The 16,505-nt window shown below is 40.1% G+C and overlaps 1 protein-coding gene across 1 annotated transcript; it reads right to left on the bottom strand.

Annotated features, from left to right (window-relative positions):
* Window positions 1–983: 983 nt before the first annotated feature.
* LOC134196311 (protein Wnt-1-like) lies at window positions 984–3,519 on the bottom strand. Its single transcript, XM_062665411.1, has 4 exons — window positions 3,398–3,519; window positions 3,091–3,329; window positions 2,259–2,533; window positions 984–1,718 (listed from the first exon to the last, which is right to left on the bottom strand). The coding sequence occupies exons 1-4, from the start codon at window positions 3,463–3,465 to the stop codon at window positions 1,257–1,259; spliced, it is 1,044 nt and encodes a 347-aa protein (XP_062521395.1). The 5' UTR covers window positions 3,466–3,519; the 3' UTR covers window positions 984–1,256.
* Window positions 3,520–16,505: the final 12,986 nt, after the last annotated feature.

Genomic DNA, 16,505 nt, shown 5'->3' with positions numbered 1-16,505 from the left:
ACACTTGCACTGTGCTTTTAAGGTTTCTCTGTGTCACTACCATAGACAACTCTTTGGCAGAGTATTCAAGTCAAAGGAACCTTTTGTTGCAATAGCGGTTTAATTACAGCAGTTCACAATAATAAAACTGTGAGCATTCAATCAGTGTGTGATGGTAGGGATTATAGGTGGGTAAACCTACCGGGGTGGGTGGACCTACCGGGTGGGTGGACCTACCGGGTGGGTGGATAACGCACTTTGTAGTTCAGATTGAAGGAAACGTTCAACGTTTGAAGAGACCCCCTAAATGCTACACACTAGCCAGACGCTCGACGTAAAATTCAAAAGTTCACGATAATCGAATTCTGCATGCAGAACCATAATATAATTGCCATGCTCAAGAGTCGTTGATACACGCACAAGAGATGTAATTTCAATATGCAACATACCGTTGTAGTAAGTCTGTCGGCTGCGCATATTCTTTCCGTCATACCAAGCTTCAAAAGGCTCCACGATGTCAGCATACGGCAGTTTGATAGTGCCTTTAGCATGATACACCACGTCTGGTTTCCACAGAAGTTCTCCACCACTGATTTGCAAAAGCAAACCCAGAAGCAGCAAACTATACAATACCATTGTTATCCAGAACTCGACTCAATCCACTGTCACGAGGCGAATAGTCACATGACCGGGAAAAGGGCGTGGTTAGCAGGCACGTGGTCCGACACATGGCAGTGGCGAAACACGTGTGACATCTAACCCTAGACTACTCTAGGAGAGGTTTGTGCCACATGTAAATGCTTTATAGAAAATACGTTTCTAGAGATACTACTTTAGCATCCACAACATTGAACAAAATCACTGCTGTGGCTAGCTGCTAGCACTGCTCAGATATATCAGTTTGTCGGCTATGCACCAGTACAAAAGCAGTCACTTCTCAGATTAGATGGATGGACTCGTGTCACAGTGAAACCTGTCAATGCAAACTGATAACCAGACCACTATCACAAGATGCTCACAGCAACAGAAGGGGCATTCTATTTATAAACATATGATATACATATAAAAAAGTAGATGTACAAGCAGTTCAATACTGACCCTATGCTATCCAGTGCCTAATTACTGCTTAGAATATACTAGATGGCAAAAGTCTGTAATATAACATATCTCGTTTCATAGAGCCAAGCCATCTAGCCTTGACTTATGCTACATAATCAAGCTTGAGTCTTGCACTACAAAGCAACTTGTAACTAGTGCCTTTTCTAGAACATATACAGCTAGTTGCAAAAGTGCTTTATCACTCGTTCTTTGCAGGTCTCACACTTTACATGACAACACCAAATGAATTGGCACTTGCACCGCCTGGTCAGGGTAACCTCTCTTGAATAGAAACCTCGGTTGCAACACATTAGTGAACAGCCATCAATACCATCAGACGTTTTATTGCACTCTCTCCCAATAGTTCCATGTGATCCGGTAGATGGATCATACTTGCAATAGTCAGATGATTTTGTCAAGTAGACCAAGTTTGAGTCAGTGGGTGGTATGTGTCTTGGGTTTTCAGGTATCAACTCCCTATCTGCATCATTCAGAGTGACTTTGACTGCTCCATCAAATTCTCTTTTCACTAGTAATCCAATTTTGCTCATAGAAGGTAACTGCTTCCAACAGGACTTGACAGTACATGATCCAGAAAATCCATGGCACTGGCACTCCATTACTGCACTATCTTGTGTTATCTAGACCACCCAATGAACAACACTTAGTACAAATGCTCCCAAGGCATATCACATATTAGTTGTAACAACAGACAGTCTGTATAAGTATGTTTACTATACCTACATCATCCACAGAAGGACATATTTCATTACAGAAAGGCAAAGCATGCAATGCTCACCACCACCAAGCCATCATGTGCCACCTACAACTTCGCATTTGCAATTTATATTGTGTATTATTATAGATATCTTCACATAATGTTGGTTAGAGTGACAAGCAAGCAACTGGAAAATCTCTGTGGCTTCACTCCCTGCAGTTACAACCAAAAACTGTTCAAGTTTGAATTTCCTATAGCCTTAGATAGTCCACTGCATGGTTCCACTAACAGCAGTGACATTGTTTTAGGCAGAATCTTTTCAAGCAGGAGATTACCATAACGGCACGTGTACCTTGAACGCGCCTACGCACATGGCGCCTTGCAGATTTTAGTCAAGGAACCCACCATATTCAGCCATAATGTCATTCCCACACTCTCTAAGTAGATGTGTGTGTATGTATACCTTTCCTCCAGCGATAACGTTGTGTTTGTCCATGTTTTCTCTGGCGAGGTCTTTGTCGGGCGTCCTCGCCAAGATGAAATTACGGCTAAACTCCACTCCATACTCGATGTTGTCACCACATCCTCCCCAAAACCAATCACCATACTGGTGCGTTTTCTTGATCCAGCTGCGATCACAGCCACACTCTCGTAGATCACCAAGAGCGCACTCGCGCGATACTGAGTAAATGATTCCCGCTACTGTCATTGCAAACACAAACGCAGTCTCTCGAGTCGCTGAAAGCAATACAATCAACTTTAGCACGTGCACAACGTTGGTACTGAAATCTGACACTATTCCAAACAGTCGCAATGACACGTCTGGTACAGAATATGGCATTCGCTACAGATAAGCCTACCCTACGATTCCGGTTCACTCTAGCTGATTCAGTCGACTAATTCGATGCTGACCTACCGCAGATAGACCCACGATAGCCTACCATAGAACCCCTACAGAGCGTTACCATATGACGATGTTATAATTGAGCTGACGGTTTGCAAGGAAGAGGCAATGCAAGAAATGCAAGACGGGTTAGCCGCAGCCGTCGCGACGTACGAACGTCACGGCGACTTCTGCAGAAACTTTCATATGTAACTATAGTATCGCACTATGCAACCGCAAACTCAGACAGCAATGTCAAATTAACAAACTCGGCACAATGGCATGTGTATAGAAAGCTCATCGCATGCATGTGGAAAAGCTGCAATTATACTGCTAAAGTGCATCGTTCCCGCAAGCCTCCAGGGCTCATCCTCCGCACCCACTTGCGCGTCGTCTCATGTCTACTACCTACCTTTGCTTATCGCTGTCTCAAAGCTGGATCGATAGGCAGTTGTACAGTTCCATCTCCGTTGTGAGAATTGACGCTGGCACTCTTCTAGACCAAGAGTCGAGCCTTCGTGGAAGGCTTGCATAACTCCCTGCGTGTGTTCACATCTCTCATATTGATCATGAGGTAGCCTAGACTTAGGACACAGCGTCGCAGGACTGGAAGCAAAGCCTGGCATTCCCACGTCGACGAAGAATGGCAACCTGCAAAACACACGTAAATTGACAGCTGCAGGAGGCTTAATTACACAACCGGTTGAAGTAGAACGTACTGCAAGCAAGAGGCTTGTCTGAAAACAGCAAGCAGAGGCAAAAGAGCGACAGCAACACACCCCACCATGCCGCAATCAATTTCCCGTGACTTCTGCGGCTCACTATCAAGACGCAAACTTTTATCTCTGCAAACGCATGCTCAACCCGTGGGTTGAGACGCCGAAGAGATAAACAGGAAACGCTATCAAGCACTTGACAAAGGACAGACAAGTGATGACAGGCTCCGCCTTCATATAACCAACAACACGTGGCAAAACACGTGAAGACAGGCTGTATCCCCTTAGGCAACTACAACAATAAAGGTGGTTTAGCAGGTTGCTTGTGTCACTGCATCAGATCCTATAGATGTTGTTCTGATAGCAGTTTATTGGTCACAATAGACCATGAAGTCTCATGGAATTATTTGATGAGTAGCCAAACATTTACTTTTGACTCTGTGTCATCCATCTTTTGTACAAGACCTTCATCACACAAGCACAAGAGACAAAAGAATCTGTACAACTGCCATACTATGAAAGTTGTTTTTGTACGATTGGTACTTTCTACTTGCCAGCAGTCTCCTTTACAAGTTTGCTTTCTTTCCAATAACAAAAGTTCTTCAACACCTCTGCCACAGCAATAAACGTTTAGGACAGCAGGAGGACTGCTAAGAAAGCTACAATATCACAACATCTACATTGCACTGTGTCATAACTCAAGATAAAAAGTAAAATAAAATAGTTGTGGTCATCTGTTCTGGTTGAGAATAATCAAGATATCCATAGTGAAATAACAGAAAGACTATCTGTGGGGGAGTTCCTAATGAACGGATTATCATTCGTTTTAGTCAAGCTTATTTCTAGTTACTGTGCCTTGTTCATATACTTGTATTGACCACAAATTTTGAAGTGCGGTGGCTAAAATGATGCATGTATATACTCAACTAAAAGAATCAAAATGACCAATTAGAAGTGGAGCCATGAACTATCAACTTGAAGTTGCCCCCCTCACTACATGCATACACTCTTTTCAGCTAACTGTTCATTTTTCATCTCATCAGATTTCTGGAATGATATTGATATTTCAGTATGCTGATTCCATTTTCTCACACTGCGTTTCACAAAACCATTGTGTTTCTATTTTTTCAATTGTTATAAAGCTCAATCCTTCATGATGGGAACAGCTAAGACTCATCAGCCAACTGCATGACAACATGCAGTAGCTAAATGAGTGCATGTTTACAAAATCATCAACCAATTAAGTTTGACAAAAAGTGACAACTTAGAAAACAGCATCAACGTTTCCAGCAGATATTACATGACCAATAAACTTGAGATTGGCTCTTTGTTCTCAACAGTTTTCTCAAAGTATTGACAAAATTTTGTAACACTTCTAAGCATTTAAAATCTCTAAATCGACAATGTACTCTGAATTATACGTAAAACTAAAAAAAGATATCAAAAATTAGAATATTAGCTGCTCTGTTTGATTCTTTACATGCAAACAAGGCATAACGAAAGATGTTACCAATCACAACTATCAGAGATTTATCCTAGCATTAATTAACAGTGAGTTGAGTGCTATCTAGAGATTTCTGCTCCCTTTCCCTATAGACAAATGATGTTAGGCTTCTCCTGTTGTTATGGCTGGAAGTGGATTTAAAAGGTGGTGTAGGTATGAGAAAGACCAAGAGGAGGAAGAAACAAACTTTCACAAGGACATGCCTATGCCTATGTATCTGTCACCTTCATATATTTTACAAGTCACGCATCAGCATTACTATTGAAATCTGGGGTACACTTTAGCTCAGAGTGAAGTATTGTAAATATAGCAGCATCCAGGTTAGTTTACTTAGCAAGTTATTCAGGGAGACATCGGTTCTTGATAACTGATTGGATAGACCATGCAATGGCCACCCGGTCTACACAACCAGAGTCCAGCCTCTTTGTAGTTCAGGCTGCAAGTTTTCTAACTTTGAAAACATGGTCAATGAAAGATGTTCAGATGAGACTACAAGGGTTGATCAATTGCAAGATACATAGTGCAATGTATATAATATGCATGTACAATCTCTGATGCTTTATATGGGCAAAGACAGTGAAACGGTTACTAAACAGATTTTGCAGTTGGATCAAAATAAGTAATTGCTGTCTAATGGAAAACAAGGATACTCTACTGTTCAAACACAGGCAGTCACATGAACCAAAAAACAATAAACTGCATATTTTGTATCAGATCAGTTATCTGAACAGTTTGCTTATCTGACACTACTAATAGTTAACCAACAAAATGTTAAGCAATATAGAATCAATATGCCAGGTACAGCATTCTATGAATAAACCCTGAACTAGGGCTCTATTAACATTTGAGCATGGGACACTGTCGGGATAGAAACATTACCAGTAACCACACACCCACATTCAATGTACTGTAAATCTCAGTCTTAAAGAATAATCGGTGATCGTATACGACTAGTAAAAACTTGTTTGCAGTTACATATGATGACCTAAAACTAGCTATGTTAGGTTTTGCTTTTCTTGTTGTCTCTTTTTCTTTATTTCTTCCTTTCTTAGTTTGGGTTGTCTACATATATATGTATATAGTTATTATTACCATTTTTGTAAAGAAAAACTTTCTTGTTTCAGAGACATACACAAGTAACAGTCTTTGCATGTCTGTTTGACTACATATATTAGACAAATGTTAGTTTATTTGACCAACATTTCACTACAATTATATATGAAAGTCTAGATCGTCATCTCTCGTTAATCAAAGAAGAGCTGAGTCTCTACATACATTCGAGTACACCCACTAACTCAGCAAGTGAGTCCCTAAATATACATGTCTCTATGTCATCTACATGGTGCAAGTAAGCAATGTAGTTATCATCAATTGTGTGTGCTACAAGAATTCGGCCATTGATCTCTCTACACACTAAAACACAAGTGTACTCTCATAGATAGCCAAACACAGTAAGAAAACCAATGTACATTTCCTTATTGCTGTCATATCACCACCAAATCGTCATTGTCAGATTCAAACTCTAACCACCTAGTAGACTATGTAGACACAATATAGACCACCTAGTAGATTATGCAGACACAATATAGACTTTGCACTCTCATGTTGGTGCAAAACATTATGTCATATTAGTTTCCTAATACAGAATATGCTGCAAACCTATGCTTTACAAAATCGTTCCTGGCAAGTTACACAGTGATCAACAAAAAAGTTTATTTATAATTCTCTAAGCAGTGAGTAAGACTCTACGAATAATTTAATCATGATGTAATAATCAATTCACTAAAATATTAACAAAATGTAAGTATAAAATCAAATTTATTGCAATATATCACAAGATTTCAAACAACGTATGGTAAGTAGAATACCTAATCAGTTTTACAGCACTGAAAATTACACACAAATATCTATACATTACTAACTTATTTGCACATTTGCTGTGTTCCATTAAAAGCTAAAGAGAAAACCCATCCAGACTCAGTACAAGACACAGTTTTACTACTTGTAAACAAGTAGGTATGACTTTGCTGTCACCATAATTTAAACTAGTTGTAAATAGACATACTGTTTGCAAAAAAATGCAAAAAGACTTTGCCTAACATTTCTTCAAATAGTTTTAGACCATCAAATAGAAATCATAACCATTATAAGGGGCATCTCCAATAACCAAACAGTTCCTTCAGTCTACACAACAATCAGATACGTGGTGACCGCCCTCAATCCCACCCCTCAATTTGAACAAATGTTGGACACATGTTCAACAAGAGTGATGTTTCCGAAAAACAACTCCTTCAGCTTAACTTAAGTTCCCAAACAGAGCACTAGCTTGCATCATGACAGGCTCTATTAATACCAATGAGCAAAAGATAATAAGACTAGCTATTTACTAGTTCATGTTACACTGGGAAACAGTCACCACAAACAACTTAGCACAGGATACTGACACACAGCTCAGTGGCTTAATTGTGCCATAGAGGTGACGATATCGGTGGGCTCATGCAGCTACAGTGTAGACACAAATTTCAATATCTAGTGTCAAACATTTCAATCTGAACAAGCCTCTACCCACCCACCCACATTGAGCATTGTTCAGATTGGAAAAAATGTTCGGTAATTGGAGATGCCTATATATATATATATATATATATATATATATATATATATAAAGCAAAAGTGCTGCTACTTAAAGAGTCTAGTTGTTCCAATTAAAGCAATGTAACTTGTGACAGATCACAACAAAAACATGATGATAATCCTTAGCAAAAGCAAGCAAGAAGTTGAAGCAGCAAGTTCACTTCTAGCATGTGCATATATGCTCATGAGTCACATGTGTTAATTAATGTGCACAAAGCTTGATGTAACTCAATTGGACTATGTAACAGTGATTAGGTAACCTAAGAATAGTTACAAAGTAGATGATGGGAGTCTTCCAAACAATTAAGCAATTGAAATATCTATAGGTGCAGCTGCTGTATTACAGTAAACAAACTGCCTATGCATGGGGATAGCTAGGCTACTTGCATTGTGGCATACCAAGTCAGATAAGGTTAGTGTCATCAACGAGACATTCCACAGCATGATGGCTATTTATGGAATTCTCTGTGCATATGCTGCATGACCTCACTTCTTTGGCCTACATGGTATTGTACATCAATAAGATAATTAAAGAGCAACAACCATCCATGCATATGGAATAACAATTATTAAGGTGTTGATAGAAACATGTCTAGAAATGCACTGCACTTCAGACTTATATACCTACACATAATTGACACATAATTGATATAGGGGTACTGCACATGTACCCTTGAAACCATGTATGTAACACTCCAAAGTACTCTAAGAAGGATTACTCTGGATTCATGCATTACAGTAATGTCCTATTTTTCAGTGTGTGCAATACGTTCGCAGTCGTCACAGTAACAGAAAAGTCAAATTATTTGGGGAATTATTCTTTATAGGCTAAAGCACTAGCTGTGCTGTACTGTATAATAGGAATGATTAAAATATTGAATATTATTATTTATATTATGTCATGCTCAACCTGGTGATCGATCGGTCTGGTTTGTAAGGCCTCTTTGTAAGCACAGGGAGCAAACCCTGCCTCAGAGGTGCTTAGATCATCATGGTTGTCTAAACAGAAACCACAACTATATGCAATATCCTAGTGGATTCAAAAAGCACTGTTTTCTGTAAGTGCTGCATGTTGTGATGACCTGGATTGATCATGTCCAGCCACCATGCAATATCGCCATATACTACGCCCAATGCTTCCGACACCACTGGAACAACCATGCAGTCGCCAACAATGCCACAATTAAGAAATTTACCTCTACCCTTAAGTCAATGTACTTCATCAATTCTCAGCATGTTTCCTGGTAATGTTGCATGCCATGCATCAACAGGGCAGCTGATATCAACAAAAAGACAGTTGGGTCTTCACATTTCTGAAGCAGATGCCAAGACTATAGGCACCAATCTTCTTAGCATTAGAAATAGCTGTATCCCCACCACATCATTGTAACTTTCAGCTTGTCCACCTCCACAAGCCTATCAATGATGATGCCAGTACTGTACTCGGGGCCATTGCAACCTCAAGAATGACAACAAATATCACAGTGGATGACGTCAGTGTAGTCAGTCAATGCCCAAGCACTACACAGCCAGCCACAATATGGTTGACTGTCTCCAAATCTGCACTGTATACAAGCAACAAGTGGAAATCACGACATGATGACATCATGCATGATGCAGAATGTTGTGCTCATGGTGAGTCCAAAGAGTTCGGCCTTGAGTACCAACAGCTGCTAGCCATCAATTGCAGCAAAAATTTCTAAGATTCAGTCATTTTTAGAAATCTTTCAAGTCAACAGAAGGTTTCTTAGTGAGATGGTGTACTGACAAAGCATATATATGCTTCCTGCTCTGAGACTGCACATGAAGAGAACTGCTGCCTATGCGAAAAGGTTTCACATCAATCTGTTTGAGGTGCTTGCTTACACATACACTGTACAGTCATGCACGATGGTCCCACCTCCATGAAGATTCCCAACTTGTCATCCCTAGCCAGAGTCCTCTGTAATTGCAATTGTCCAGTAAACCGACAGGCCATGTCACTGAATCAAATGAGAGGACATCCTCGACTCACACTCCTAGCTATACTATCTGCATAAAGGAATCAGAACTGGTAGCTATAAAGGCAATAATCCAGCCCCACAATATGAGACTGATATCTGTCAAGTTGTTCAAGCAATAAATGTATAATCAAACTTCACAACACAAACACTCAGCCTCAGCCTCAGGCAGGGTTGTCCCCAGCATACTAAAGGCACCGCGCTCCGCCATTCCTTGGTTTCCACTTGGTACAGGCCGCCATGCTTTGCTGCATGAGTATGCAGTGATTAGGTATAAAGACAATGACGTGTATTTGTATTTCGAGAAATTGTTTGAGGCTAACAAGTAGTCCTGAGATGTTTGGTTTGAAGATAAGACCAATTAGGACAAAGGCTGCCATATGGTATAAACTTAATTGTAATATAAGTAGTCAAAGATCAGCAGTGGTTGTCAGAACCGCCCACTACTTAGGTCAGTATCTGATGGTACGTACAAACGAGTTTTGTAGATATCTGGCCCTTCCTATCCTATGTACTAGGCTATCAGCTACTTGAGGTCTGGAAATTTTCCATGGGCTATAAGGTTTAATATAGCTATCATGTGGTCAAGACAGAGAAACTTTCTATAGAATTCGAACATAAACCACTTTGTTCCTTTTGTGCCTGAGCATTTCATGACAACAGTTTGTGGTATCTTAGTGTAAGCAAAGCTGCATCAAAGATTTTGCAGGTGTGTCACCATAAAAATTGGAATAGGGGCCCAAAAATTAGGATGGGCGTGGTTATAACAATTTCCGCCGTGCCTTGCAAAAATCTTGGGGACACCCCTTAAAACTGCACGTAAAATAGATTGTCATTGTACTTCTGAAGCCTGCAGTTCTCTGTCCTTGCTATTGCTTGTCTACCAGCTGGCTCTTTCTCTTCACAAAAAAACATTACCATGTGGGGTCTCTCTGATTTTTGTTAGCTAAAGCAGCAATTTATGGTTTCAATGCCACTACAATACTACTGTACAACTAAAACATTTTAGAACTACTTGTACACACTACACAACCATATAAGAATTATGTTAATTAGCTAATTAATAAAAGAGGCTGTGTCTCACACTAAACATGAGTGAAATCATCTTGGTATTGAAACCATACCTCCCAACTCCCCAAAACTCTATTACATACGCCAACAAAACCAGGACATCCATGCATTCATAACCTGCAGTCTGCCAAACCTGATTAGATAAAAAATGTTGTCAGCTCTTTACTAATTATTTGAAAGTAGCATAGAATGCTTGCTGGCAAACTCAAACTCTATAAGTGAGACAGTCTGTCCATCACAGTTTGCATCAGAGTTTGCATCAGAGTTTGCCCTAAAGTTTGTTCTTGTGCTCATATTGTAGCCTTCTCACCAAAACATACCACACACAATGCTATGTTCTGTGACTTAATTAATTACCACAACATGAAGACACAAATCCATTAGCCATAGTCTCACTTCACCATCTGTCTAATTATTCTTGTGTGTTTCAAATTGCCAAGCTAATTTATTATAATAACTTTGGTATACAAGAGGCTATAACAGAAGTATAGTAATGGTTTATGCTTCAATAAAGTCACTAATTAATTAATTTAGGTACCAACTGAGATACTCTTATCATCCCTGGATATCTCATACAACAAAATTCAATAGAAAGTGCAGTATTAGACTTGACCCTTTGAACAGCGGCCCAACCAAAATCTGTAATAAACTAAACTACATGACAAAGGTGAAGCTGGCTGCATGGCTAAACACAATATTCTTTTACAGCTATCATGCAATGACTCTGCCACTTCATACAGTGGAGTGCAGTTAAAACTGGCTAAAACAGATGATGAAATCAGCAGTTATTGGAAGGATCACTTGCATAAGCTGGGCAATTTGCATGATTACAGAAAGACTACAGCATTGAACTTATACTTGTGAATATTGGGAAGTCTAAGAAAAATCCTGGTGAAAGTTAATTTATTGGCATGGCCAATGAATGGTTGAGCATCATTGCAATTAATTAAATAACTGAAAGGGTGCACATTCTGATGGAATTAAAAAAGGACCAACTTAAAATAATAATATATTCTTGACACACCACAATTTGGTGCAGTTCCCACACAGGGCCAATGACTACACATACATCCACTATTACACAATACACACAAGTAGCACAAACATAACCAAACTAACACTAAACTAAAAATTTAAAAGATTTCATGGAATCCCTCAAGTCTCTATAAAAACAAGATTTTAGTCTCTATTCCACTAAACAAATATCCAGAACTATGTCTGCAAAGTAACCATGACAGTCCTTGTACAAGGTAATTTACAAAGTCAATTGCTCTTTTCATGAATAATAGTTGGAGTCTTTGATCTTCTCTGAAGCTTCTGTAAAACACTCTTTAAGTCTCTCATGTATTGACTCTCTTGATCTCATTCCAAAACCACATCGAATTCCTTTCCAGTTAGCTATTTCTACAGTTCCTGCAATAGGACCTTTGTCAATATTCCAGAGGTGACTACCACAAGATAGTACTAAACAGCTGAGTGTCTACTATTTTCATCCAAACTTGATCTGACGAAACTATACCACCTAAACGTGGCACAACAGAATTGACAGCTCCGCAAAATTTCTTAACTCTATCCTCTACGGTAGAGGCATTGTTGCATAACTCATCCAGTATCACCCCCAAATGAGTGATACAAGACTTCCAAGGCAACGTGTTGTGGTTAAGCACTAGCTGAGAATCCTCCACACAAACAAATCTTGACTTCACAAATGTAATCACTACACTCTTACTCACATTGAATGTCAAGCTGTTGCTGTGGCAAAAGATTTCCACATATCAAGCATTCCTTGTAACGCCATACCGTTGGAGACACCAACACTACTAGTATATCATCTGCATAAGCCATGCACCCTCATACATGTTGGCAATCTTTGCGCCATCGTCAGAATGAAATAACTGATTGAGTAAGTCATCAATATAAATATTAAACAAACAAGGTGATAGAACACTACCTTGTCGCACGCCGTTGGTGACCTCAAAAGCCTCAGAATGTATGGTTCTTACATTTAACTTCTATGGTTTGAGATGAATACCATGTAGCTACGAGTCTCACAACACCCACAGGGACTTCTTTTGAAGGAGTTTACAGAACATCCTGTAATGCTTTACTTTGTCATAACCCTTAGAAAGGTCTAAGGCACAAGTATACTACCTTGTTACCATTCTGTAGATAGTAATTTACTGTCTCTTTTCTTTCAACACAAATGAACAGTCATAGCAACTATGATTCTGTTTAAAACCAAACTGTTGAATGGAACTTACAAGATGATGTCCAAACTTATCCAATATCACATGCTCCATTGCTTTAGATACAACGGACGAAATCGCTATACCTCTCTAATTATTGGGATCAGACATATCTCCATGCTTGTCCTTACTGATCGGTACTATGTAGGACCTAGAGAACTGATGAGGCATGAAAGCATGCCTCATAAACGCAGTAAGGCTATACTTATATGGATTGCCAGATCAAAACATCCGTATTGTAAATGCTCGGATTCTATTCCATCCGGACCAGTGGACTTATTTAACTTTACACGGTCAAAACCTCTCAGCACCTCTGATGGTGTAGTCTCCATACTCCACCATGGTCATTTGGATTTCCCCTCAACAGCTTCAGGTAACTCCTCACAAAGACCTTTCTGTCTCTCTCCAGATCCTTGTCACCCTCGCTGCTGACAATTGCACCAAAATGCTCTTTCCATAAATGTAAAGTATCTTCCACCGATTCAGCCTTACCAATCACACACCAAGCCTTTATATGGTGTAGGTGAAATGCCACTCTTAACCAATTGCCAAAATTCCTCGTATTATTACCCGATGACACCTCAGCTAACTTTTCACAAAACATTTCTCTCTCCAAACGTCATTTTTGTTTTACTTTGTGTTTGAATTCTTCTTTGAATTTTGTATCTCCATGTACTCCGCTCCATCCAGAAGTTTTCCTAAATTACGCCATACTATGAAACATAGTTGAGCTCTTGATTTCAATCAAGTCAGTTCATCATCCCACCAAATCTTCCTACTCTTTACACCAGAACAATTTCTTTGAGGAATGCACCAGTTAGCAGATGGAGTCTATGTGATTGCTGATGACATATTAGTAGCAGAGGAAAAAGCTACAGTACGTGAAGCTGTTCAAAATCATGACCTGAGATTGACCGCACTGCTCAATCGTTGTAAACCAAACAATTAAAATTGGACACGGATAATTCAAGTTGAGAGAAAGTGAAGTCAAGTGCAGTCCACGGGTAGCAGAAACGCATCCGTTTTCAGGTCAAGTATGTTTATTAGATAGGAGAGAACTGCTGTGTATGCTCGTAGGTTTGCTAGACTTGTGGAAGCTCACAAGTGCGCATCAGTAGTTTGTGTTCTCCTTTCATTTTTGATAGCATTATCCTTGCTAGCGTAGCTCTATAAAAAAGCGCATTCGCAATCGGCTAGACGTTCAGTGTACGGCAACAGATCACAAGGCGTGAGAAAGTGCCACTCCGCCTGGATTGCATCTTCCAGTTCATGAACGTTCTGAGGCCTAGGAAGCTCAACACGTCGCTTGATGACTGCCCAAAAGTTTTCTATTTCGTGCAAGATCTGGTGAGCTAGCAGGCCAATCGAGAATAGTGGATCCCAGAGTCTCGTATTTCTAGCTTCACTAGCCGCAGAATTTTAATTGTTAGGCATCATGTAGCAATACTTGCATCATAAAGTTCTCTTCTGCTGGTGGAAGAACAGCATGACAACAACTTCCTGCGCTGCAAGCTGATGTGCATGTTTGTTCGCTGATTTGTTGTTCCTTGTTGCGTCATGTTCACTTGAAGCTGTTCGATGGTTTTCAGCTAGTTTTTGGTCTTCAACGAGAAGCTCTGCATTGAATTCCTTCTCCAGTGTCCAGTCTTTGGAGAGTTCAGTAGAGCGAGAAACACGTAAAAGTTGGCAGATCTCAGCAGATGGAGCGGTATAGTAACAGACTATCACGGTGTTGTCTTTCATGACTCGTTTCATGATGGATAAGTTCTCTATGTGGATGCGCATATTATGGAATAGCTTTTGTAACTGTTTTTCAGCTGTTTGAGAAAAAATTGGCATGATATCTTAATAAATAGCAAAACTAGAAAACTTTCCAAAAATAGTACAAGTAAACCGGAAATGTGTCAATAGTTTTGACGCAAACTGTATATGGACCATACATATTAACACCCGACAGTGTCAAACCAGATCCAGGCAAGGTATTAGCAATTCTGCAGATGGAGTCTCCTCAAGACATTGAGGGCGTGAGAAGAATGCTGGGAGTAGTAAATTACCTAACTAGATTCATGCCCTGGCAGACATGTGGGAGCCTATGAGGCAGCTTACTTTCCCAGACACTATCTGGAAATGGACAGAAAGACAAGAAAGAGTAGTCAGTCGTTCAAACAGCTTAAGCAAATGATTACAACAGCCCGCCCCAGTGCGACGCATCTAGTACCGGACTAGGAGAGCAGTATTGTTGCAAGACAGACAACCAGTCATGTATGACAGCACAGTGCTGTCTAAAACCGAAAAAGAATACCCTCAAATTAAAACAGTTACTGGGGATCATATTAGCTGCAGAAAATTCAATCAATACGCCTATGGCAAGAAAGTGATGGTCCATACTGATCACAAGCTGCTAGAGATCATTATGGCACTACATCTAGCCCCAAAATGCTACAAGAATGTTAATGTGGTTGCAGTGATCTGCATGTCAAATACCAAAAGGGACAGAAAATTGTATTAGACAACAGTTTGTCTAGAGCTCACCCAATACTTGCAAAGACGGCAAACATAGAAGGTGAAGCAGTCCTGTGCATTAGGTCTTCTTTTGAAGCAGAGGTGGAACAGATTAGAGTGGTAAAGTGTCCCTACATTACACGGAGGTCATTGTAGAACATTAAGAAAAGTACAGCAGAGGACTACACTTTGCAGGAACTTCAAACAGTGATTAAGGAAGGATGGCCACACGAAAAACAAGCTGAATTCCGTAAGGATGGTTACTTTGGTATCATATTTGGGAAAATAGATGTGCTATCCCTACTGCACTTAGAGCATATACACTTTAGCATATTCATAGTTCTCACACGAGCATTGGAGCATGCATCAGGCGTGCTAAGAATTGTGTATTTTGGCTGGACATTACAGCGGAAATAAAGGAATACGTCAGCAAGTGTGAGACCTGCAGAACTTCTGAGCAGAAACAGCCTAAGGAAACACTAAGTCCACACGAGACACCACTCTACCCATGGTCAAGGGTGGAAGCAGATCTGTTTGTTTTCAAGGTCAACATTATCTGATTTTAGTGGAGTACCATAGTAACTTTATATAGGTAAAGCCACTGAATGTCCTCATGTCAAGAGCAGTAATACAGAATTGAATCAACAATTTGTCAGGCATGGCATACCGTTGATGTAAATAATGGATGATGCCGTCGATGTAAAATAATGGATGATGGGGCACAGTTTGCATGTAAGGAGTTCCACCGGTTTAGTCATAAGCGAGAATTTAAGCACAAGACAGTCATTACCAAGGGAAATGGTAAGGCAGAAAGTGGAGTGAAAGTCATCAAGCAATTGCTGCAAAACAGGACCCATCTCTCTCTCTCTCGCTCTCCTCTCCCTCTCCCTCTCCCTCTCCCTCTCCCTCTCCCTCTCCTCTCTCTCTCTCTCTCTCTCTCTCTCTCTCTCTCTCTCTCTCTCTCTCTCTCTCTCTCTCTCTCTCTCTCTCTCTCTCTCTCTCAGCTTTCAGAAATACACCCACAGAGGCACTGAACTCATGTCCTCCACAACGACTATTCAGCAAAAAATGAAGACATTGTTACCTACTACAGAGGAGCTAGTGAAACGACACATTGCAGAGCACACAACTTCAACAGCTAGAAAAACGAAAAT

The sequence above is a fragment of the Corticium candelabrum genome, chromosome 21, assembly GCF_963422355.1.
Source record: "Corticium candelabrum chromosome 21, ooCorCand1.1, whole genome shotgun sequence".
NCBI classification, from domain to species: domain Eukaryota; kingdom Metazoa; phylum Porifera; class Homoscleromorpha; order Homosclerophorida; family Plakinidae; genus Corticium; species Corticium candelabrum.
Note: the sequence above shows the minus strand (reverse complement) of the source record. Positions and strands in the feature narration are given on the sequence as shown.